General features: G+C 40.5%; 1 protein-coding gene across 5 annotated transcripts in view; it reads left to right on the plus strand.

Moving 5' to 3' along the window:
• MTUS1 (microtubule associated scaffold protein 1) overlaps positions 1–25802 on the plus strand; it is a 173665-nt gene that overhangs the window by 59106 nt on the left and 88757 nt on the right. For all 5 annotated transcript variants that reach the window (XM_040490060.1, XM_040490059.1, XM_040490061.1 and 2 more), the window contains exon 3: positions 10080–10275. In XM_040490060.1, the coding sequence (XP_040345994.1) occupies positions 10080–10275 (196 nt within the window). The remainder of the gene's footprint in view (positions 1–10079; positions 10276–25802) is intronic.

The following is a 25802-nucleotide window of genomic DNA, read 5'->3' on the forward strand; positions in this document are numbered from 1 at the left end:
CAGTGTACAAGGGTTCCTTTTTCTTTGCATTCACACCAACACTTGTTACTTCTTGTGTTGTTGATTTTAGCCATTCTGACAGATGTTAGATAATATCTTAATGTGGTTTTGATTTGCATTACCCTGATGATAAGTGATATTTTCATGTATCTGCTGGCCATCTGGATGTCTTTTTTGTGTCTGTTCATGTGTTCTGCCCATTTTTGAATTGGATTATTTGTTTTTTTGGTGTTGAGTTGTATAAGTTCTTCATATATTTTGCATACTAACCCTTTATTAGGTATGTTATTTGCAAATGTCTTCTTTCATTCCTTATGTTGCCTTTTAGTTTTGTGATTGTTTCCTTTGCTGTGCAGAAGCTTTTTGTTTTGATGTAGACCCAGTGGTTTATTTTTGTTTTTATCTTCCTTGCCTTAAGAGACATATCTAGAAGAATGTTGCTAACTGCTGATGTCAGAGATATTTCTGCCTGTGCTCTCTTCTGGGATTTTTATGGTTTCAGGTATCACATCTAGGTCTTTAATTCATTCTGAATATATTTTTGTGTATGGCAAAAGAAAGTGGTCTAGGCTTTCCAGTTTTCCCAACGCCATTTATTGAAGAGATTGTCTTTTCTCATTGTATATTCATTCCTTCTTTGTTGAAGTTTATTGACCATATAATTGTGGGTTTATTTTGGAGCTGTCTATTGTGTTCTGTTCTCTGTGTGTCTGTTTTGGTGCCAGTAACATACTATTTTGGTGACTAATAGCTTTGTAATATAACTTGAAGTCTGGAATTATAATACCTCCAGTTTTGTTTTTTTCTTTCACAGTCGCTTTTGGTATTTGGGGTCTTTTGTGGTTCCATACAAATATTACAATTCTTTTGTTCTAGTTCTGTAAAAAAAATGCTCTTAGTATTTTGATAGAGATTTCATTAAATGTGTAGATTGCTTTGGGCAGTATAGACATTTTAATATTTTTTCTTATCTCTGAGCATGGAAATGTCTTTTCCTTTCTTTGTGTCTTCTTCAATTTCTTTCATCAGTGTTTTCAGATAGAGGTCTTTCCCCTCTTGGGTTAGGTTTAATGCTAGATAGATTATTATCTTTGGTGCAATTGTAGATGGGGTTCTTTCCTTAATTTCTATTTCTTCTGCTTCATTATTAGTGTATTGAAATGAAACAGACTTCATAGGGTGCCTGGATGGCTCAGTCGATTAAGCAGCTGACTCTTGATTTCAGCTCAGGGCATGATTTCATGGTTTGTGTGATCTATCTCCCTCTCTCTGTTCCTTGCTTGCGCTCTCTCAGAATAAATAAACTTAAAATGCAACTGATTTCTGTACATTTTTTTTTTTTTTGTATCCTGCAACTTTACTGAATTCATTTATCAGTTCTAGTAGTTTTTGATGGGGTCTTTAGAGTTTTCTGTATATAGTGTCATATCATCTGCATATAGTGAAAGTTTTACTTCTTCCTTACCAGTTTGCATACCTTTTATTTCTTGTCTGATTGTTTTCACTAGGACTTCCAGTACTATGTTGAATAAAACTGGTGAGGGTGGACATCCTTGTCTTGTTCCTCACCTTAGGCAAAAAGCTCTGTTTTTCCCCATTGAGTATGATGTTAGCTGTGGGTTTTTTATATATGCCCTTTATTATGTTGACAATGTTGCCTCCAAACCTACTTTGCGGAGGGTTTTTTTTTTTTTAATTGTAAATGGCTATTGTACTTTGTCAGATGCTTTTTCTGCCTCTATTGAAATGATTTGGTTTTTATCCTATGTCTTATTTTTTTCCCTTTCTCTTCTTGATGTGATGTATCAGGTTGATTTGTGAATATCGAATCCCCCTTGAATCCCACCAATAAGCCCCACTTGATCTTGGTGATTAATTTTTAGTGTATTATTGGATTTGGCTTGTCAGTATTTTGTTGAGGATTTTTGCATCTATATTCATCAGAGATATTGGCCTGTTGTTCTCTTTTTTTGGAGTGTCTTTATCTGGTTTTGGTGTTGGGGTAATGCTGGCCTCACAGACTGAATTTAGACGTTTTAATTCCTCTAGTTTTGGAATGGTTTGAGAAGAATAGGTATTAACTCTTCCTTAAATGTTTCATAGAATTCACTTTTGAAGCCATCTGGTCCTGGACTTTGTTTGTTGGGAGTTTTTTGATTACTGATTCAATTTCATTGCGTGTCATTGGTCTTTTCAAATTTTCTATTTGCTCCTGCCTCAGTTTTGGTAGGTTTTATGTTTCTAGAAATTTATCCATCTCATCTAGGTTGTCCAAATTATTGGCAGGTAGTTTTTTTTATAATATTTTCTTATAGTTGTTAGTATTTCTGTGGTGTTGGTTATTTCTCCTCTTTCCTTGGTAATTTTGTTTATTTGACTCTTCTTTTGTGATGAATCTGGCTAGAGGTTTATCAGTTTTGTTGATCTTTTTAAAGAAACAGCTCCTGGTTTCATTGATGTATGTTTGTTGTTTCTGTTGTTGTTTTTGTTGTTCTTTCTGTATCTTTCATTTATGCTCTAATCTTTATTTCTTTACTTTTGCTGTTTTGGGTTTTGTTTGTCATTCTTTTTCTAGCTCTTACAGACACAAGGTTAGGTTGTTAGCTTGCAATTTTTCTTCTTCATTAGGCCTGTATTGCTATAAACTTCCCTCTTAGAACAGCTCTTGTTGCATCTCAAAGATTTTGGGCCATTGTATGTTTTCATTTTCATTTGTTTCCATTTAATTTTTTAATTTCTTCTTTGATTTCTTGGTTGACCCATTCATTGTTTAATAGCGTGTGTTTTAACCTCCATGCATTTGTGCTCGTTGCAGATTTTTTCTTGGGATTTTGAGTGTCAGAGCATTGTGGTCAGACAAGATGCATGATATGACTTTGATCTTTTTGAATTTGTTGAGACTTGTTTTGTGGGCTAATGTGATCTATTTTGGAGTGCATTAGAAAGTGTGTATTCTGCTGTTTCAGGATAGAATGTTCTGAATATATCTGTTAAATCCTTCTGTTCCACCATGGCATTCAAAACCATTGTTTCCTTGTTGATTTTCTGTTTGGATGATCTGTCATGTAAGTGGTGTGTTAAAGTCCTCCACCATTACTTGTTTTAGTATCAATTAGTTCCTTTGTTACTGTTTTATGAATTTGGGTGTTCATGTTGGGTGCATAAATATTTATAATTGTTACATCTTCTTGTTGGATTGTCCCCTTTATTATCACTTCTTTGTTATTGTGTGTTAAAATCTATTTTTTTCTAATGAAATACACCAGTCTCCTTCTTGATCTCTTGTTAGTCTTTGTTTTAAGTCTGTTTTGTCCAATGAAAAATGCTACTCTGGCTTTCATTTGACAGCCATTTGCATAGTAAAGGTTTCTCTGTCCCCTCAATTTCAATCCGCATGTATCTTTAGGTATGAAATGAGTCTTTTTAAATTTTTTTTTCAACTTTTATTTATTTTTGGGACAGAGAGAGACAGAGCATGAACGGGCGAGGGGCAGAGAGAGAGGGAGACACAGAATCGGAAACAGGCTCCAGGCTCTGAGCCATCAGCTCAGAGCCCGACGCGGGGCTCGAACTCACAGACCGCGAGATCGTGACCTGGCTGAAGTCGGACGCTTAACCGACTGCGCCACCCAGGCGCCCCAGAAATGAGTCTTTTGTAGACAGCACATGGATGGATATTGTTTTTGTAATCTATTCTGTACCCCATGGCTTTGGGTTGGAGAGTTTAGTCCAGTTACATTCCAATTACATTCAAAGTAATTATTGATAGGTGTGTATTTATTGCTATTTTGTTACTTGTTTTGTGGTTTTTGTAGTTTTCTCTGATCTTTCTCTTGCTCTCTTTCACAATTTGATGGTTTTGTTGGATTTTAAAAATTTTTTTTAATGTTTATTTGTTTTTGAGAGACAGAGCATGAGTTGGGGAGGGGCAGAGAGAGAGGGAGACACAGAACCTGAAGCAGACTCCCAGCTCTGAGCTGTCAGCCGAGAGCCCAATGTGGGGCTCGAGCTCAGAAGCCATGAGATCATGACCTGAGCTAAATTTGCATGTTTAAATGACTGAGCTGCCCATGTGCCCTGATTTGACAGTTTTCTTGAGTGAGATACTTAGATTCATTTCTCTTTTTTTCTTTGCATATCTGATCATTGTTGTTGTTGTTTTTTTTCTTTTTTTTTTTTTTTTTTTTGGTTAACATTAAGTTTTTTGTGTAACATCTGCATATAGTAAGTAGCCTATATGAAGTTGATGGTCGCTTAACTTTGAACCCATTCTTTACTCTTTGCACCAACCCCCCAGCACATGTTAGTTATATGGTGTCATATTTTACATTGTTTCATTTTGTGAATTCCTTGTTTGTTTTTTACAGAAATACTCACTTGTACTTATTTTATGTTTTATCCTTTTCACAGTCTCACTTATGATCTTTCTTTTCCATGCAAATAGTTCCTTTTAGTATTTCTCATAAAGGCTGGTTTAGTGGTCATGAACTTGTTTAGTTTTTGTCTGAGAAATTCTTTATCTCTCCTTCTATTCTGAATGATAGCTTTACTGGATAGAGCATTCTTGACTGCATATTTTGCCCTTTTAGCACTTTGAATGTATCATGCTGCTCTCTTCTGGCCTGCCAAGTTTTTGCTGAAATATCCACTCATACCCTCATGGGATTTCTCTGCTCTGGTATGTAGTTGTATTTTATCTCGTTGCTTTCAACATTCTTTATCACTACTCTTTTCCATTTTAATTCCTATGTGTCTTGGTATGGACTTCCTTGGGTTGATTTTTTTATTTATTTTTATTTTATTTTTATTTATTTTTTTTGTGGGGATCTCTGTGCCTCCTAGATCTGGGTATCTGTTTCCTTCCCCAGAATAAGGAAGTTTGCATCTATTATTTCTTCAAATAAATTTTCTGCCCCCTTTTCTCTCTCTTCTTCTGGAATCCTTATATTGTGAATATTATTACACTTGTTGGAGTCACTGAGTACCCAAAGTCTATTGTCAGTTTGCATAATTCTTTTTTCTCTCACTTGTTCAGCTTGATTACTTTCCATCACTCTGTCTTCCAGGTTGTTGATTCATTCCTCTGCTTCCTCTAGCCTGCTAGTTATTCCACAAGTTTGTTTTTAATTGCATCCCTGATGCTTTCCATTGTTTTCTCAAGTACAGGGAGTATCTTCATGATCATTACTTTAAATTTTCTATCAGGCATATTACTTATCTCTGTTTCACTTAGGTCTCTCTTCTTCTGTCCTATTCTTTCATGTGGGACATATTCCTCTGTCTCCTCATTTCACCTAACTCTGTGTTTGTTTCTCTGTGTTAAGAAAGTTGGCTATGTCTGTTGCTCTTGAAAGTAGTGGGCAGGGCCCACACTTTTAACAAGGTGGTGTAGATCCTCTTTACAGGAGACTCACCACTGCTTCCAAGACCGGGCCAGCCTGAGTTTGTACTGCACATGCATTAGGGACAGGGTGCCACAAGCTGTTCCCACAGGTCCCCTTCCACCGGGGTTGTGTAGCCACTACGGAGACCAGCGGCTGGCTGAGGCAGTTCTGGGAAGCATGACGATGGGATCTTGGTGTCACAAGCTGTGGACGCCAGTCCTTCTCCTCAGGGGACACTTAATCACTTTGGAGACTGAGGCAGGCCTGGGTTGCTCCATGAAGCCCCTCTGGGTGGGGGTGTAGTTTTAACAAGGCACATACATTCTCCTAGGGAAGTCAGAGATGCAATGGTGGCAGGGTTTCCCAGGGTCTTCTGGGCGGGAAATCCACAGCATCAGGACTGAGGCAAGCCCAGCAGGAGGGGGCAGAGCATGGTGTAAGCAAGTAAGGTAGTGCTGGCTGTTTCCTGCAGTTGGCCATGTGATTATTTTGGGGGTGGGGGAGGGAAAAGCTACCTGCCAGCTCCTTTGTTCCTTGAAAAGTCCCTCAGGGAACTCTGAGATTAGTAACTAACTTTCCCTCCTTTGTACCCCAGGCATTTTTGAAATTGCTGCTTCTAAGCCCTATGTCCTTGGGCTTTTTGTTGTGTTATCTCTTTAAGGTTAAGGACTCAGCTTCCTATTGCCCTCTAGGCTCTCCCTTAGCACAGAGCCTGCTGATTTTTAAAGTTCTAGGCTTTAAGTCCTGCTAGTTTTAAGAACTAATGGGAAATTCTGCCCTTTTGATTTCCAAAGCCAAATGCATATGGGATTAGTTTTCCCCATGCAGGCTTCCTCGTGTGATAGTCTATTTCTTGCCCCTCTCCTTGCCTATAGCTCCCTCCCTCCCAAATCCAGACCATTGGTGTTTAGCTCTCTGCTGGTCCTACACTCTATAATGTGACCTCTTCTCCACATTTGGTTGTGAAGTTTGTTGTGCTAGTCTTGGGGTCATTTTCTGGGTTATTTGCACTGAAAATATGAGTGTTATCTAGTAGTAGTCTTTTTTTTTAATTTAATTCATTTTTTAAATTTACATCCAAGTTAGTATATGGTGCAACAATGATTTCAGGAGTAGATGAATGCCCCTTACCCATTTAGCCCATCCCCCCTGCCACAACCCCTCTAGTAACCCTCTGTTCTCCATATTTAAGAGTTTCTTATGTTTTGTTCCCCTCCCTGTTTTTTTTTTTTTTAATATTTTTTTCCAACGTTTTTTATTTATTTTTGGGACAGAGAGAGACAGAGCATGAACAGGGGAGGGGCAGAGAGAGAGGGAGACACAGAATCGGAAACAGGCTCCAGGCTCCGAGCCATCAGCCCAGAGCCTGACGCGGGGCTCGAACTCACGGACCGCGAGATCGTGACCTGGCTGAAGTCGGACGCTTAACTGACTGCACCACCCAGGCGCCCCCCCTCCCTGTTTTTATATTATTTTTGCTTCCCTTCCCTAGTGTTCATCTGTTCTGTGTCTTAAAGTCCTCATATGAGTGAAGTCGTAGGATGTCTTTCTCTGACTAATTTGACTTGGCATAATACCCTCTAGTTCTGTCTATGTAGTTGCGAATGGTAAGATTTCATCCTTTTTGATTGCTGAGTAATACTCCGTTGTGTGTGTGTGTGTGTGTGTGTGTGTGTGTGTGTGTGTGTGTATACACACACACATACACACATACCACATCTTTTTCCGTTCATCCATCGATGGACATTTGGGCTCTTTCCATACTTTGGCTATTATTGATAGTGCTGCTATAAACATTGGGGTGCATGTGTCCCTTTGAAACAGAATACCTGTATCCCTAGGATAAATACCTAATAGTGTGGTTGCTGGGTTGTAGGGTAGTTCTATTTTTAATTTTTTGAGGAACCTCCATACTGTTTTCCACCAGCAGTGCAAAAGAGATCCCCTTTCTCCACATTCTTGCCAACATCTGTTGTTGCCTGAGTTGTTAATGTTAGCCGTTCTGACAGGTGTGAGGTGGTATCTCATTGTGGTTTTGATTTGTATTTCCCGGATGATGAGTGATGTTGAACATTTTTTCATGTGTCGGTTGGCCATCTGGATGTCTTCTTTGGAGAAGTGTCTATTCATGTCTTTTGCCCATTTCTTCACTGGATTATTTGTTTTTTTGGGTGTTGAGTTTGGTAAGTTCCTTATAGCTTTTGGATACTAAACCTTTATTGGATTTGTCATTTGCAAATATCTTCTCCCATTCCGTTGGTTGCCCTTTAGTTTCACTGATTGTTTCCTTTGCTGTGCAGAAGTTTTTTATTTTGATGAGGCCCAATAGTTCATTTTTGCTTTGTTTGCCTTGCCTCCGGAGCTGTGTTGAGTAAGAAGTTGCTGCAGCTAAGATCAAAAGAGGTTTTTGCCTGCTTTCTCCTCGAGGATTTTGATGGCTTCCTGTCTTACCTTTAGGTCTTTCATCCATTTTGAGTTTATTTTTGTGTATAGTGTAAGAAAGTGGTCCAGGTTCATTTTTCTGCATGCTACTGTCCAGTTTTCCCAGCACCACTTGCTGAAGAGACTTTATTTCATTGGATATTCTTTTCTGCTTCATCAAAGATTAGTTGGCCATACATTTGTGTGTCCATTTCTGGGTTCTCTATTCTGTTCCATTGATCTGAGTGTCTGTTCTTGTGCCAGTACCATACTGTCTTGATGATTACGGCTTTGTAATACAGCTTGAAGTCCATCTAGTAATATTCTTGGGACAACATGAGTTTAGGCTCCTGCTCCGCATCTTCCCTGGAAGTCTTGCCCAATTAAACTTTGGATTCACCCAGTGTATGATTTCAACTGTAGGTAGCATGGGGCTTTACATATCTGTATTGGAAATTAATCTACTTATGACTTACTTATGCAAGGAAAGAAAGGTATGAGTAGGGAAAACACAGCATAGATGTTAGAAGTATGGATCTTAGAGTTAGATACACTTTCAGATTAGCTCCATGATTCATTGGCAGAATGACATTGGGCCAATTACCTAGTCTCTATGAGGCTCAGTTTTTGTAATGTAAAGGGAGAATACAAAATATAACTTACGGTGTTGGAATTTTTCCTTGAATGAAGCTCAGAGTGTCACCTCCTCTATGTAGAATGGGAATATTTATTGGTTGCCTACTGTATACTATGTATGATGGTGATTGTTGGGATATAGGAAAGAAAGCTACACCTCTGGCCAAACCTAGTGTCTGGTATGGTGGGTGATATTAGAAGATAAAGGGGACTAAAAGGGGTTGTTAAATACTTGTTGGGAGTATGTATCAGCTGCTATGCTGCTTGGGGTGGTGGCCTTGAAGAGGGTTGTCAAAGAAGGCTTCCAAGGGAGCTAGTTTAGTCACTATGAATCGGAAAAGTATTCTGGGTGGAGGAAATAACACATACAAAGAGGAAGAAACACGAAAAGATATTCTCGTTTAGGGGATTCCAGGTAGTGAGTGTGATGGGAGGTGGGGGTGCAGAAATGTGAACAGTAAGGAATAAGCTGATGAAGCCACCAGGGGTTACCAGATCCAGAAGGGCTCAGTGTGCCTTGCTGTTAAGAGCTGACTTTATCTGGAAGACAGAGGTGAGCTACCTAACCCAGTTTGGCCTTTGAGGAGATGGCCTTAGCAGTCGAATGGAACACAAATTGGAAGCGCGTGAGACCAGAAATCCTAAGGATGTGCTTTCAGTAATCCTGGGAAGACATGATGCAGGCCTTTGCTAAGATGGATGGGAAAGGGAAAGAAGGCTATTGAGAGTTGAAGAAGTAAACAAGGAAGCACCTAGAAATAGCTTTCATTGTTCATGTTGGGCTCCTGGGTATGTTGTGATGACTATGGAAAGAAGTAAGTTTTGAGATGGTTGGGTGAAACTAGTTTAATGTTAGAAACTGCTTCGTATTCTTCTGTAAAATGTAAACATTTGTTACCTTTTATGATAAAGGTAACAATTTCTAGGGTTATGAAGATTAAAGGGGTTGAAACATGGATTTTGAGCTTAAAGTATTATTCTGTAGGGGCTATATGTTGATCCATAAAAATGACAATGATATGATTACTGTTGGCATTTGCTAGGTAGAGGTGCCTGAAGTGTGCTAAGTGGGTAGGTAAAGAAAGAAGCTAAATACAGGAGAAAGGCAGGAGAGTGCTGGCTAGGACATATGGACTTCACATACAACAGGGTGTAGGTGCTGGTTGAAACAGCGGACAAGGTCACTTAAGGAGAGCATACGGCAAGGAAAGAACAGGGTCAGGTCTGGGACCCTCGGGACAACTAGCATTGAAAGGTGTACAGAAGAACAGGATCCGGAAGAGGAATAACCAGACAGGTAGAAGGAAAACCAAGAGAGCGTTCTGTTAGAGAAACTGTAGAAAGATGGCGTCCTCAGCATCAGATGCTATAGAAAGGCCTCAGGGAACAGACTGAGAGCTGCAGCTTGACTTCAGCTTGTGGCCCTGAGCATCTTGGGAATAGTTCCGCTGTTGGGCATAAAAGATCATAATGGATTTAAGAGCAAACTATGAAGAGGTTTAATTCCTTCATTCTAAAAATGAAAAATAGCCCTGTGGCATATCTGCTTAGAAAGAAATTGTCATTTTGACATAGTGCCACGGGAAATGGTATGAGGAAGGTATAATCTGGACTAAAGTCTTAACTATTTTTTCACAGGGTTCTGCTTCAAAAACTGCAGTCACCTCAGGTAGGAATATTTCCAAGCCTGACTCCTCCAATTTGAGGAAAACACCTGGTTCAAAAGCCAAAGTGGGGCCTTCTGTTTCCTGTTTGAGGCGGAATAGTGACAGTAGAAATCTCAATTCTGACCGGGCCTTATCTCCTCAGAGGATCAGGCGTGTGTCCAGTTCTGGTAAGAATACAATAAATCAGTTGTGCCTTACAGAAGTTTACAGATAATTTAAATGTAAAATTAGGCATGTCAGAAAGCAGAAAGACAGGTTTTGGTTATAACACCAACACATTCTGTCACCAAAACATTGAGCCTTTAGTGGATCAGGGAAGGTAGAAAAAGAACTCATAGACACAGCTCTTGTCTTTGAGCAGTGTAAGGGCTAGTTGGAGAAAGATAGAGGTGTGTAAGCCATCTTCTAAGTTATTCAGAGGAATTGTAAATAAATACACAACTGGGTGCTTGTTATATAATTTCAGAATTAGAAAAATTTTTTAATAAATGATTAAGTGTTTAATAGTACTTACGTGTTACACACTAAACTGATGGTTGGCCCTCACCATACGAAAAGAGATGGGTTTTTTCTTGAATTTTACTGAAAGATGTATTAAAAATTTTCAGGGATAGGAGAGTGACTAAAAAGTTAAAACTTTTCTGAGATGAACTTTTATGTTGGTTTATATTTTAGAAGTAGTAGGGTTTTAAAAAATTTTTTTATTTAACTTTGAGAGAGACAGAGCACCAGTAGAGGAGGGGCAGAGAGAGGGAGACACAGAATCTGAGGCAGGCTTCAGGCTCTGAGCTGTCAGCACAGAGCCCGACGCAGGGCTCGAACTCATGAACAGTGAGATCATGACCTGAGCTGAAGTCAGATGCTCAACCGACTGAGCCACCCAGGCACCCCAGAAGTAGTAGATTTAAAGTCATGATCAGTTTATGAAATTTGAGTGCCGTAAGAGTAGCTGTTAAGTGTCTTACTAAACATTTGACTGATGGTAGAGATTTCTCTGGGTTACAGTTCAGAATAGGAAATGGAAAAGTCAGCCTATTTCATAGAGACTAAGACAGAAGCACTGCTAGCCATTCCAGTTGACTGAGAACACTGCAGGGAACACCCTTTATTTTAACAGGTCCAACCTGGAGCAAATTAAAGCCATGTCCAAAGCATTTAGAAGTAAGTTCCTGTATAAAAATAGTGTCTACTGTTGAATGGTCTGGGGAGGAGGGGTGGGTGGATGAAGTACCTCTAGAGTGATGTGTCAACACGTGTGAGAACATTTTGCAGAAACTAACAAAACCAAACACAACACGGGATCTCTTTCCTTCTTGACACCTTGGTAGTTTTAGGTTTTATTTTCCAATCCTATCGTAAAGCCTCTTGTGTGAGAAGTGTATAATGAGCCTAAGTGTCTTAAGGATGATTTATTTAGATTCAGGCCTAGCCTCAAGGTCTTGAGGTTCTGAGGACCAGACTCAGGAAGAAGTATGGATGGAGGAAGAGAGATCTGAAGCACGTTTTCATTCCCAGCCCTAGAGGAGCTGAGCGGGAAGAAAAAATTCACTTGAAGTCTTCTTCACTGGGGAGAGAAACAGAAGAGGAGCAATGATCCTGATTGGGGATGTTGCCACACTTGGGGAGGTGAGGCATAAGTGAGATCAAAGCTTTAGTTCTTACTGGTGATGCCAGATAAGGGTCATGGGAGTTGGCAGATGCTGGGGAGCTCCCTTGTCGTCTGGATGTTAGGAGAACTTGTGGCTCGGTGGCACTAGAGAGCCATGGGCACTGGCAGCATGGCCTGTAGTTACGGGCCCTGTGTTCTCATACTGCTCTGGCACCAGTGAGCTGCCCAAGCGAGTCGTGTACCCACCCTGGACTTCGGCTTTGCATTGCGAAATGTGAGGGTTTCAGAATGTGAGGCCCTGTCATCTTTGACAGTCCTTGCCTTTCCAGGGGCAGTTTGGAGCTCCCCTAGTTCTCTGAGCAGCGGCGGCTCCTAGTATGATTCTCTGGACCACATGATGCTCACAACCCAGAAAACCAGAAGTGCACATACTTGTAAGAGAGTAGGCCAAGGCCTAGGATAAACAGTAGTCTCCAGCTATTTGTGGTTTCACCTTCAGTGATTTCACTTAGCAGTAGTCAACCGCAGTGCACAAGTAGGTATTGTTAGAATGCCAATAGGAGCCTGACCCCAAATCATAATGCCTGCGTCATTCATCCCACTACATCCCATCCGGTAGGCATTTTATCTTCTCACATGATCACAGGAAGAAGAGTGAAGATATTTTGAGAGACAGCACATTCACATAACTTTTATCATAGTATATTGTTATAATTGTTTTATTATTAATCTCTTTCTGCACCTCATTTGTAATTTAAACTTTATCATAGGTATGTACATAGAGGAAGAAACCAGTATACGTTGGGTTTGGGTCTGTCCATAGTTATAGGCATCCACTGGAGGTCTTGAAACACCCCTGTGTGTGGTAGGATGAGGTTCAAGGGAACTACTGTATTCTGAAAAATGGGATACTTTTATGTAAGTGATAAGTTTCAAAAAAGAGTTCAGCGCTTTTTAAGTCCCTTTACTGTACACTATATAATTTCATGCCATACGAGAAAAGTAGGTCTGTGTACTCGTAATGAAAAGACAAATTTATTGAGGTTTTATTAACCCGTATAAAGACACTTGATAACTAAAAAGTCACATACTCGAAGTTTTCAACCTGAGTTACAAACTAAGTTTTCATTTACCTGGTGGTTTTCTGTATAGAAATGGGGGCAAAAATCATGTAATTAGAAACCTTATGCATTTGCATTTGATTTTATATTTTAACTGTTGGAAGACTAACGTGATTATGCTGTACTTAAAAAAAAAAAAAACGAAACAAAACAGCAACTAGCTTGTTTGGATGCTCACAATACATCGAGAGGTGTTTGTTGTGGGGGACAGGAAACTTAATCCCCACAGAGTTAAAGTAGATCAGAAAATCAAGGAGCAAAAACAATGTGCCTTTAGATCATTGAGAGAGCATTGCCACTTATGTACAATGCAGTGTTTGTGTAGTAGAAAATTGAAACCAAATGGACATCCTCTGTACTGTGTATACAAAGTTACTCTACTGAAAGGTAAGCAGCAGGAATGTTCCAGCAGACTGGGGTTTTCAATAAATCCTTTCAGAGAACTAAGTAGAAAACCAGACCTGGAATTGAAGTAGCCATTTTCTTGGAGCTTTAAACTGAGGAGGAGAAAGAATTGTAATTAAAGCCAATGAAGCTCTTCCATTTTACTTGTCAGAATCTAGAAATTGTAATGTACGACATGGAAACTATAGCTAACACTGCTGTATGATATATATGAAAGTTAAGAGTAAATCTGAACAATTTTCATCACAAGGAAAATATATATTTTTTTGCTTTTTATTGTGTCTATATGAGCTGATGGCTGCTAATTAAATTTTCTGAGGTCATTACTGCACAGTGTATATAAGTCAAGCCATTAGGCTACACACCTTAGACTTACAAGTGATGTATGCCAATTAGATCTCAATAAAAGTAGAAGAATAATTTTAAAAATCTGGAGATTGGTATGAGACCAGATTGTGAGTGATAACAAACCAGATTCAAATTTTCTTTGTGTAGATTATGTGTATGTTTTAACCACTCCAATTAAATGAGATGGTGAGGAAAACTATCCTAATAATAATTATAATGCTGATGATAGCACCTCACACTTACAAAATGCTTACCAAGTTCCGGGCTCTGTCTTAATCATTTCGTTTATAAGTGCATTTAATCCTCAGAGTAGTTTTGTGAGGCTTCACCTCATTGTACGAATTGAAGGAAATTGCACACACACACAGAAGTCAAATAATTTGTCAACATCATGCAGCTAGAAAGTGGTAGAGGTAAGATTCAAACCAGGCAGTAGGACTCTGGAGCCCATGCTCTTAACCTTCACGTTACCAGTCTAGAGAACTACTCTTGAGTGGAACGACGAGTTTTGGGGGAAAAACACAAAACCAAAAACAAAAAACCTCTCAAGCTCAGCTGAATGGTGTAAAAACTTGGCAATTCTCTCTTCAGGCCCTTGGCTTAGAATTCTCTGTCGTTTTACCCTAATTTAAATGATGGGTTATGTGGTTATTAGAAATTAATGCTGCTGAATAACTACATAGTTAAATATTTCATGATTGATCCAGGCATCTTCGGAGACCCATCTGCCACCCTCTTCTGAAGCCAGTGCCAGTGTTGACCGGGTTTTAGGTTATAAATGTGTGTGTCCCTTGATACAAACATGTAATAATCCTTGCAGGGACTAGCCTGAGCCGGGTAGGATTACGGAAGTAGGCCACTCCCTGCCTTGTGGATCTGGTAACCTACCTGGGGACAGCAAATGCGTGCTGATGACGCCACAAGCAGCGGGAAAGGGTGTATAAAGGGTGTGGAAAAGGCCTCTAAGTGCTTTTAGGACTTTGTGAAAAAGAAGAATGTCCAGGGGCTTGGTCTGATTACACCAGAGCCTGAAGAAGGGCCTCATGAAAGAAACAGTCTTTAGTTTTTCTTCTGGACAAAGAGAAATGTTTTAATTCAGTTTATTGTGGGTTAATAAAATAAATTCCTCTCAGACCAGGAGTACATCCCAAACTTGTCACGACTTGCCTGGCATTACAGGCTTCTGTGCTTTCTTGCTAAGGTGTTTTTTTCTTAGTTGTCTTTTGTAAACTAATTTTGTCTATTGAGGGTCAAAGGGAATTTAAGATCTTTTCAATGTACTTTTATATCATTTCACTCTTCTCTAGGTGAGAGTTTGAGAGAACTAGCTTGCAAAATTATGGGAAAGATACTTGGATAAATTATTGAAAACCAGAAATTATCACGTAATAACTTATTCTAAAAGCTAACTTTAACATGTTGCTTACAGATGTTTCTGTATGTACATATAATTAAAATACTTTTTAAAGAAAGTGTCTCAGGGTTTTTTGTTTTTTTCATAAAAATGATAGTCATAGTGATATTTTTGAGCACCAGAGACCTGTCATGCTGTCTTCTAAGCTTTCTAAATGGCTACTTTGATTTATTCTTACAACTCATGAGATACAGATAATGTCTAATTTCATTTATTCTTACAACTCATGAGGTATAGATAGTATACCTATCCCAATTCTGTAGATAAGGAATTGGAAGTTTTGAAACCTTAAGTAACTTGGACAAAGTTAGAGTTAATAAGTGGCGGACACGGGACAGACCCTGCGGTGTTGTGCTGTGCCCTGAACCTCTCTGACATACACCCCGTTGTCCGACACACTGACTTGCTCATTTAACGAGTGTCGATTGAGTGCCTGCTTGTGCTGGGGATGCAGAAAGGCACAAAAGAGATAAATTCTTGCCTTGCAGAGCTTAAATTCTAGTCGGGTGAGTTGAAAAATTCAGTAAATAAGATGTTGAGAATGTACGATGATAGGTACTGAGAAGAAAAGGCAGTGAAGGGCGTGGCATCTTAATATCAGGCAGTTGAGAAAGGCCACACTGAGCAGGGGACAAATGAGCCAGTATCTGAAGGTGCAGGAGGAGAGAGACCTTGGGATATCAGATGAAAGGCCTTCGCCCGGCAGAGGGAACAGCAGGTGGAAAGGTGGAGGGGAGGCGGTAAGGGGGTGCTTGAGGGACAGGGAGCTGCCCAGCATGTGTGGTGGGAGCCGGGAGGACGGATGAGGCCAACCAGGTAGGGTTTTACAGGGAGACCAGTGTCTTCTCTTTTATTCCTTCCTGACATTATGAATTCTTGATTGTTTTATGGGCCTTCCACTCAATTCTTCTCCCTTGGCAAGTAATTCTGGAGAAGATTGCTTTATAGAATGACCCATAAGTGAGGCTTAATATGTCGCTAAGCAGTTTCTGTTGCTTTATGAATTGGGTAAAAGTTGTGAGAGCCTGCTGTGTGCTGGGCTGTCTACTGGATTCGGAGACTACAAACGTGATTGATAGGCCCTTTTAACAATCTCATTGGTTAGAGGGTGAGGTGAAAAGAGGTGTTGAAGCATATGATTTCAATGCAAACTCCTCATTCTTGAAACTGCAGCTGATCTGTCCTGGCCTCTGTGATACTTGGCCTTTATTATGCTACTGTAATCATTTTCATACATGTCTGTCTCCTAATTGTGAGGCCCGTAAGGAGAGTCCATGTCCTAGTTGTTTTTTGTTTGTTTATTCATCTTGGAGAGAGGAACAAACCACGTGAAGGGGAGGGGCAGAGAGGGAGACACAGAATCCAAAGCAGGCTCCAGGCTCCGAGCTATCAGCACAGAGCCTGATACGGGGCTCAAACTCATGAACCGTGAGATCATGACTTGAGCCAAAGTTGGATATTGAACAGAACTGAGCCACCCAGGTGCCCCATGTTTATTATTATTTTAAAGAATTCTTAATTTTTTTTCAAATTTTTTTTTAAACTTATTTTTGAGAAAGAGTGAGCACAAGCAGGGAACGGGTAGAGAGAGAGGGGAGGGGGCAGAGGATCCAAAGTGGGCTCTGCACTGACAGCAGCCAGCCTAATATGGGGCTCAAACTCACAAACTGCAAGACCACGGACCAAGCCAAAGTTGGACGCCACCCAGGTGCCCCCAGGTGTAAGTTATTTTTATATTTTTCATTGCTCAGCACAGTGTACCTATTATACAACAGATATTTAAAAATGTTGTCTGGCCTTATTTGAATGGAGACTTATGTGAAGCACTGTGTCCACAGTGAAGGGAACACCACTAACTTGGCCGAAGGGCAGATTGGAGAATAGTGATGACATTTGAACTGGCCTTGGAATGTGCCTGTAGAAGTTTTCCAGGCATGGAAAGAAAGTTGCTGGTATTCCCAAGGGTGGGAATACCCTGTGGTATTGCAAGTGGAGCCCTATGAAAGGGTATGATGTGTTTGGAAACATTGAGGGCAGGATCCACATGTCTGGAGTCGATTGAGTGTTGAGGTAAGTGATGGTGTCCCGAGGATGTTTGAGGCAGGTCGGTTCTCTCATCGTTGAGACACAAACTTACAAGAGTCGTACCAGTGTGTGGGAATAACAAACAGTGAAAATGTTAAAAACGTTTTGGAGAAAGGGGGTCTGGTAAACTTCCGTTGGTGGGGAAGAGTCTCTTGTGTTTCTGCCGCTTTCTTGTTGGGTGACCATGAAGCGAGATAGGGAACAGAATAGCAAGAAGTGGTTAACAGGAGGACAGTGATGGGTTTAGTTCGGACCATGCTGAATTTGAAGAGATCAAGAAACACCTCAAAGGGCGCAGGGATGTTGGAAGGTTAAAACAGTGCAAATGTGTAGTAGAGGGTAAGGAAACCTATGGGAAAAGAGCCGATAAAGGTAAGAACATCAGTAATGGCTGACAGTCAGATGATGAAAGCGTCAGAATGCATCCAGAGCACCCGTAACTAAGTTAGCCTTAGAAGTAAAGGGAAGGCAGCAGTGTGTAGGGATAGACACAATTGGAGATTAAGTAGGCAATTTTAAGAGTCAAGTGTCAGAGTAGTAGCTGTGGGTGATGGGCTGGACAGCTCCCCCCCCCCACTTTTTTTTTTTTTTTTTTTTGGCAGCTCACTTTTATGAGGTGAGGGGATTTCTTTGACGTGAGTTTGCGCAAATTCTGTTGAGTTGTTTATTTTTGTAACCTTAGAACAGGAAATAAGATGATCTTCAGTTTTGCGTCTCAGTGACCTCATGGCTCAAAGTAATTCTCCTGTGAACCTTGGCTTCTAATGAGCCGGGATGCTCACCACGTGCCTTTTTCCATCGTGGTTAGGAGCTCTGTGCCGGGTGAGTTCAGTCACCTCACCACCAGATAAATACATTTGTTGATGGACCCGTGAAGACCCTTGTTCATCTTCTTTGTACGGTAGCTGGGGAAGGGACATGACCCTTCTCAGTCTTGAATTTATTACACCTTCACTTGCGGGACGCATGTTCCTAGGCCTGTGACTACGGGAGTTATTTTTGTTGAATCCCCATGTGAAGCAGCAGAAATCTTGTAAACACACTTGCAGAGGCAGGTACTGACAGTATTACCACGAGCCCTGTGCTTCTGAGCAATTCAAGTCCTCGTGAGAACCTCGCTTTGTGGCAAGTTCTTGTTTCTCTGTCAGATGACCGCCCTCTTAATATCTGTCGTGTTTTTGTTGTGACTCACCTGTACTCCCGTGACTATATTTTTGAGTTCACTCTGGAGTAAATGGTGATGGCTACATAGAGTGGTTTGTGTCGTACTAATAGAACATTGCCTTGACTAACTCAAGAATATGGACTATTAAAGTCACATTTTGCAATATATAAACGTAGAGGGCTACTGAAATTTTGTGTTCCGGAAGATAATTCATTCACTTGACCCTTTGGAAGTATACACTGTGCAAGCTGTACTGCAGACCCAGAGCAGTTATGGGATAAGAAAGACCTGGTGCTTGCCTTCAAGCTATTACCAGTCAAGTAGGGGAGGTGGTGGGTTTGTCCCTCATCACATCTGTCCTTAGGATATTTTAAAGGAAAACAAAAGCTGTAGGATTTCAGAAGAGGATACGATTAACAGTACCAAAGTTTGCTGAAACTCTTTTTTGCTGTAATCTAGGTAATTCTATACTGTGATCGAGGTACACGTTTGCAAGTGTGTGTGTCAGGCTTGGTTTGGTATTGATGCTTTGTTTGATGTTTGCCATCGAGACCTTGGAAATACAATAAGGAGGCTACATCTGGATTGAGGTAATTTTTAGGGCTTAGCTGGTATACTAGGGAGTAGAAATGATAGGACAGGCAGCTAGGGTTCAGAGTGTGGAATGTAGAGATTGTGGACCGAGTCAGTAAAGATAAACGGGAATACAGAGAAGGGAAGTTGGGCAATTAGGACACGATACACTGGTGTTCAGGCAGTCAGCAGGCAGAAGAGGTCCAGACAGAGCCCCCAGGTCTGTGCGTGCCAGGAAAGGAAAGGAAGAAGCATTGTAAACCGTATCTCTCGTGCATCTTGGATTTAACCAGTGCATTTGGATAGCTCGTCAGTTTTCCACTGCCTTTTTCCCAGTAGACTTTTAAAATTAAATCACTTTTTGGGGCGCCTGGGTGGCTCAGGTGGTTGAGCATCTGACTTCGGCTTAGGTCGTGATCTCCTGGTTCAGGAGTTCGAGCCCCGCATCGGGCTCTGTGCTGACAGCTCGGAGCTTGGAGCCTGCTTCGGATTCTGTGTCTCTCTCCCTCTGTGGCTACCCTGCTCACGCCCTGTCTCTCTCTCTCTCAGAAATGAATAAATGTTAAAATAAATAAATAAATAAAAAGTATAACACTTTTAGTGAAAAGTGGAAAGGAAAGAAAAATCACCCTTAATCTCATTAATGCCAGATAGGTTTTAACGTCAGAATTGATAACTATTCAATGCCTTTTCTTTTGACATATTCTCATGTGCACGTGGTAACATATATTTCATAGGTGCAAGCAATTCCTACTGTTTGAGAAATCCTCTACCTAACAGTCAGTAGGCACTTAATTGAATTTTCTTTTTCACTTAGAAGGTATAGTGCCTATTTCCTTAGCTTCTTAAATTCTTACTCTTTAATAACATGATTTTAAACGGCCTTATAATACTGCATCGATGGAACGTGCTGCAATATATTTTTTCAGACTTTGAACATGACGTTGTTTCAGGGTTTTTGTTCTGTTTTTTTAGTGAATGAAACGATTTCACGCTGAAGAACTTTATACATAGTAAGAGAGCTAGTCAGATAAATTCCTTGGATTCATTCCTTTAGATGGAATCACAGGGTGTGAGCACTTTAAGACTGATTGCACGTTGCCAAATTGCCCTTGAGAAACAGCCTACAAGTCGGTGCTCCCTCTCTGAGTACGTAAGAGCATTTTCCGACACTCTTGCCAGTGTTTTGACCTTTCTAACACGATTTCTAAATATTTACTCTTTCAGAAAGTGCAAACGGTATCTTACTTTAATTGGCATAAACTTGGCACTGAAATATTTATTGAATAAATGTAGATTCAGTGATCAAAGTGCTGAGGTACAGAAGTGAATACAGGATCGAAACATGCCCTCCTTGAAGTTACATGCTGGTGGGAGAGACGGGTAATATGTAAATAAAAGTCGATAGGATGCTTGATAATGTAAAGTACTAAAGGGGAGGGGAAATACTAATGCAGAGAAGGGGAATATGAAATGGTGGGTGTTACTTTTGTGTGAGAGAGAAAGAAATGTTGGTTAGTGTGACCAGGGAGAGGTGGCTTTTGAGTAAAGGCCAGGGGGTGTCAGTCCTAGGAGTATCTGGAGGAAAACCGTGCTAGTCAGAGTGAACAGTAAGTGGAGACACTGAGGTGGCTCTAATGTGCTCTAGGAAAGCAAGGAAAGAAGGAAGGAAAAGTTGAAACAGAAGTGAAACAGGTAGTGGAGAACCAGATGTGGACAGTGTTAAAAATCCTAAGGATTTTGGCTTTTAACCAAAGTGACTTAAATTTTTTTATTTTTTAATGAATTTTTTTTAAGTTTATTTACTTAGAGATTGAGAGAGAGAGAGAGAGAGAGAGAGAGAGAGAGAGAGAGTCCCAAGCAGGCTCTGCACTGTTAGTGCAAGCCCAATGTGAGGCTCAAACTTCCGAAACGGGAGCTCACGACCTGAGCCAAAATTGAGAGTTGGACGCTCAACTGATTAAGCCACCGAGGCACCCCCAAAGCGACTTAAATTTTGATAAGATCACTCTGATACCTGTGTAGAGAGTATATAGAATGGGGGTGAGGGCTGCATCCAGAGATCAGTGAGGAGGTATTGCTACAGTCATGGCAGGAGATTATGGCTTCTTGGACCATGGTCATGGCAGTGAGGGCTGGTCAGATTCTAGATGAGCATGTTGAAAGTGAAGCTGACAGCATTTGCTTAGAGGAGGTGAGAGCAAAAGAGTGGAGTCAGGTGATTACATGTTTTGGGTGTGAACAATGGAGAAGGATAATGGTGCCATCCACTGAGATGGAGATGGGTGATGGGGGCACAGATGTTGGTGGATAGTTATCAAGAACTCAGCTATAGAGATACTTAGTTGAGATGAATAATCTGTAAGTGAAGATGTTGAGAGAAAAGTGGGATACATGAGTCTAGAGTGCATAGATTTCTGGTCTAGGGATATAAATTTGGGATTCATCAACATGTAGATAGTATTTAAAGCCACTAGACTGGATTAGATCACCAAGACGGTAAGTGTGGAAGAGAATAATAGGTCAAGGGCACTACTGGGAAGCTCCCTGGAGTACTCCAAAGTACCTCTGGGGCATTCTTAAATTTTAAAGGGCTAGGGAGATAAGGAGGAATTAGAGAGGAGACCAAGAAGAAACAGCCAGGAAGGTAGGAGAGAAGTCCGTCAGGAGTGGTGTTCCAGAAGCCAAGTAAAGAAAACTGTTCAAAAAGGAAGGAAGAATCAACTGCCATCAGATGCTGAGAGAGAGAGAGCATGGTAGTTAAGAATACCATCTGGTTTAAACCCGAGGTTGTGTGTTTATTTAACAGGAAGTCTAGATGTAGGTAGGTCTACGTTTGGTGGCTTGGTAAGGTCCTCTTTCTGCCTTTCTACTCTTCCTGACTCAACATGTTGTTCTGTCAGGGACTTTTCAGTTAAAATATGGTGGCCAAGAGTTCCAAGTATCTAGTCGTCTTGCTGCTGTATAAAAAGGCTGAAAGTGAAGGATGGCATCCCGGAGTAGAGACTTACTCCCCACATGCGTGTCTACCTCCATCAGGGTGGAAAAGTCCTACTCACGCCTTACACCCCCTCTCCTGCCCCCCTAGCACTCCTGTCTTGAAGTCTTACTGGCACAGACTGAGTTGCATGGTCACCCTAACCTCAAGAAAGATTAGGAACGCAAGTATTAGGCTGTTTAAGCCTTTCTTCAGCATGTGAGTGATGGAATCAGGGATTATGGATGACGGGGAGCCAGGAAAGACGCTAGACACATTAAGTTTCAACAGTTTTAAAAATTGTATTGTTGATTTTTATTTACTGTTAGAACTTTGCTCTCTTATGTTTTGAGGCAAATGATTCTTTGTTGACTGGATGTTGTTCATTGCTACTGTCCTGTGTTTTATTATTTGCCTTTTTATTTTGTATATGGTGCCTTTGAAATTCTTGCATTTTTAATATGGTCAAATACATCTTTTCCTTTAATTTTTCCTAAGTTTTTATGCTTAACTTGGCCTTCTCTACTGTGATCAAAGAGATTAATCCGTATTTAGTTATGGTTAATTTGTCTGGTTTTGTTTTAAATCCTTTATAATCCAATTTTATTTTAATATTTTTTCATGTTCATGTGTGTGTATGTTGAGACCAGTGGCTAATATTTAGCTATCGTGTAATAAGTGTTAGGTATTGTTCTAAGCATTTTAGAAATAAAAACTTACAAGGCGCCTGGGTGGCTCAGTCGGTTAAGTGTCCGACTCTTGATTTCGGCTCAGGTCATGAGCTCATGGTTCATGAGTTTGAGCCCCATGTCAGGGCCTTGCCTGACAGTGTGAAGCCTGCTTAGGATTCTCTCTCTCTGTCTCTGCCCATCACGTGCACGCGCTCTCTGTCTCTCTCAGAAGAAATAAACATTGAAAAAGAAATAGATAAAAACTTATTTAACCTTTAAAAGAATCTATGAAGTAAGTACCCCTGTTAATATGAGAAATCCAAGCTCAGAGAGGTTAAGTAACCTGTTCACAGCCAGCATGTCCTGAAGCTGGGCTCAAACCCTAAGCAGTCTGGCTCTGGATTGTCAACGTTTAACCCCTACGTCATACATGCAGCTTTTCAGATTTTAATTTTTTTTTTTTCCAACGTTTATTTATTTTTGGGACAGAGAGAGACAGAGCATGAACGGGGGAGGGGCAGAGAGAGAGGGAGACACAGAATCGGAAACAGGCTCCAGGCTCTGAGCTATCAGCCCAGAGCCCGACGCGGGGCTTGAACTCACGGACCGTGAGATCGTGACCTGGCTGAAGTCGGATGCTTAACCGACTGCGCCACCCAGGCGCCCCAGATTTTAATTTTTTTTAAGTCCAGTTGTTTTAACACCACAAAGAAATGCTTTAACTTATCTGAAAAATCTCTCTCTCCTATTCTGAATTGTTATTTTTCTGGGGTTTATACACCAGTTCATTCATCTGTAAATATAGTTTTATGCCAATAATAGACTATTTTTCTATTTTCTAATATCTTAAAGTAACTAGCAGCACACCTTCCTTTCACTGTTTTTGTGATAAAGTATGTTACATTAAATTTACCATTTGAACCATTTTTAAGTGTGTGGTTCAGTGGCATTAAATCAGTTCACTTGGTTGTATGATAATTACACCATCCCATCTCCAGAACTTTTTACCTTCCCCAGCTGAACCTCTTTATCCATGAAACACTAACCACCTCTGTCCATCCCCCAGAATGGGGCCCACCATGCTGGTGTCTGTCTTGGAATTTGACTATTCTAGGTACCTCTTGGAGTTTGATTCCTCTAGCTAAGAGGAATCATGCAGTGTTTGTACTTTGTGAGCAGCTTATTGCACTTAGTATAACATCTTCATGTTTCATCCACGTTGGAGCCTGTGTCAGAATTTCTTTCCTTCTCAAGACTGAATAATACTTCATAGTATGGCCACATTTTATCTATTCATCTGCCAATGGATACCTTGGGTTGCTTCTACCTTTTGTTTATTATGAGTAACTTTCTGGACATGGGCGTATGAATACCTCTTGAACATCCTCCTTTCATTTATTTTGGGTGGGTGCCCCGAATGCCAGTTACATTTTTAATTCGGGGGGAACAGCCAGACCATTTTCCACAGCAGCCGTGCCATTTTACTTTTCTACCAGCAGCGCACGGGATTCCAATTTCTTCACATCATAGCCACCGCTTGTTGTTTTCTGTTTTGTTTTTATAATAACGGTTCTAATAGGTGTGATGTGTCTCGTTGTGGTTTTGATTTGCATGTCTCTAATGACTAATGGTGTTGAGCACCTTTTCATGTGTTGTTGTGACCATTATATATTTTCTTTGGAGAAAGGTCTATTGCAGTACGTTAATATCTACATTCATATTGATGGGAAAATTTGGTCCTTTTGGGTTCAGTTAAAACGAACCTGCAGACACAGATTTGAGTAGAATTTATTTCTCCTATAACTTATTTTTTTTATCCCTTTGAGTAGACTTGCTCTAATTTTGTAATAATTCCCAGCTACCGTAGATAATTAATGCAAAGATCACTTTCTCTATGTAGTTGTGCTAAAAGAACCCGAGTTATAATTATAGCTATAGACGTATTCTCATGTTTTGTTTTTTAACTATGTCTCTTTCTTTGGCATTTTCTCTCCCTGACTAGTAGTTAATGAGCCTGCCTTTATTGATGTCTATTGTATTTTATAAAATACAATACTTTATATTTTAAGCTATATATATTAATGGGTAGTTTGTATTTTCCGGAATGACCTCCATAGTTGTGTCATTGTCTCGTGAAACTTCCCACGTCCTCTAGCACTGACAAGTGCACTAGCTTCCTAAGTTGTTCTCTGATTTCAAACTCATCCTGCTAGGTGGTTATACAGCTGCCACCACTTGATCAAATTCCAGGTCAAATGCCAAGAAGCTGCAGTAGCCCACCCCTCTGCCCCCACTTCCCACCAAACCCCGCCCATAATAGATGAGGTCTCTAAAGCTCTTAGCCTGGCATGTAATGCCATCCTTAACAGTAAACTGTCCATCTCTCCAGCCTCATTTTCTTTTTCTTCCCCATGATGTCTGTGCACGTAGTAAGCCAAGCAAACCACAATCCTATTAGGAAAATTTTAATGACATACAATGTATTTTCTAATATTCCTAATTACTACTTAAAACATCTGGGTTGCCTGGGTGGCTCAGTCAGTTAAGCATCTGACTTCTGCTCAGGTCATGATCTTGTGGTCCTTGAGTTTGGGCCCCACATCAGGCTCTGTGCTGACAGCTCAGAGCCTGAAGCCTGCTTCGGATTCTGTGTCCCCCTTTCTCTCTGCCTCTTCCGCACTCATACTCTGTCTCTCAAAAATGAATAAATGTTAAAAAAAAAAAAATCTGGTGGTAACTTCCATAGTAAGCTGTCAAGTGTTTCTATCACCCTGTACATGTGTGCTCTGCGATCACCTTACTTTGCAGTTACCTCAGTATGTGGGCAAGTAAATAGTTCAGTAACACAACCTCTCCTGTGAATCCACTGTCCAGATTTTTATTAAGATGATATGTGTCTTCTAATATAGGTAATATAGTAGTTAAGGCTTTGCTTTTTGTTTTTTTGTCAACTCATTGAGACATCTTCAGAACCTTTAAATTTCATCAAATGTAGTGAACAGCAAGACATTTTTTTTTTCCATGCTGAATAATCTCGTGAAAAACACACTAAAGCTGAATTCATTCTAGTCTGGCTGAGAGTTCAGAGAGGAGAACTTGCTTTGACGGGTAGATGTTTCTGTGGCCTGGGAAATTGCTCTCATCACTTTGAAGGTGTTTTGCGAGTAGTGTGGGACCCACCTTCTTTCTCAGGCCTTTCCTTAGGGAACAGAGGAAGTCAGATTGGAGCTGAGAGATTACACTGCATACCAGTGAATGCCCTGGGAGCTTTCTCCTGACAATGAGTCATTTAATATAAGTGTCAGAACAAAGGAGTACCATTCAGG

Source organism: Herpailurus yagouaroundi, unplaced genomic scaffold, assembly GCF_014898765.1.
Source record: "Herpailurus yagouaroundi ecotype Mexico unplaced genomic scaffold, PumYag 181, whole genome shotgun sequence".
Taxonomy (NCBI): Eukaryota; Metazoa; Chordata; class Mammalia; order Carnivora; family Felidae; genus Herpailurus; species Herpailurus yagouaroundi.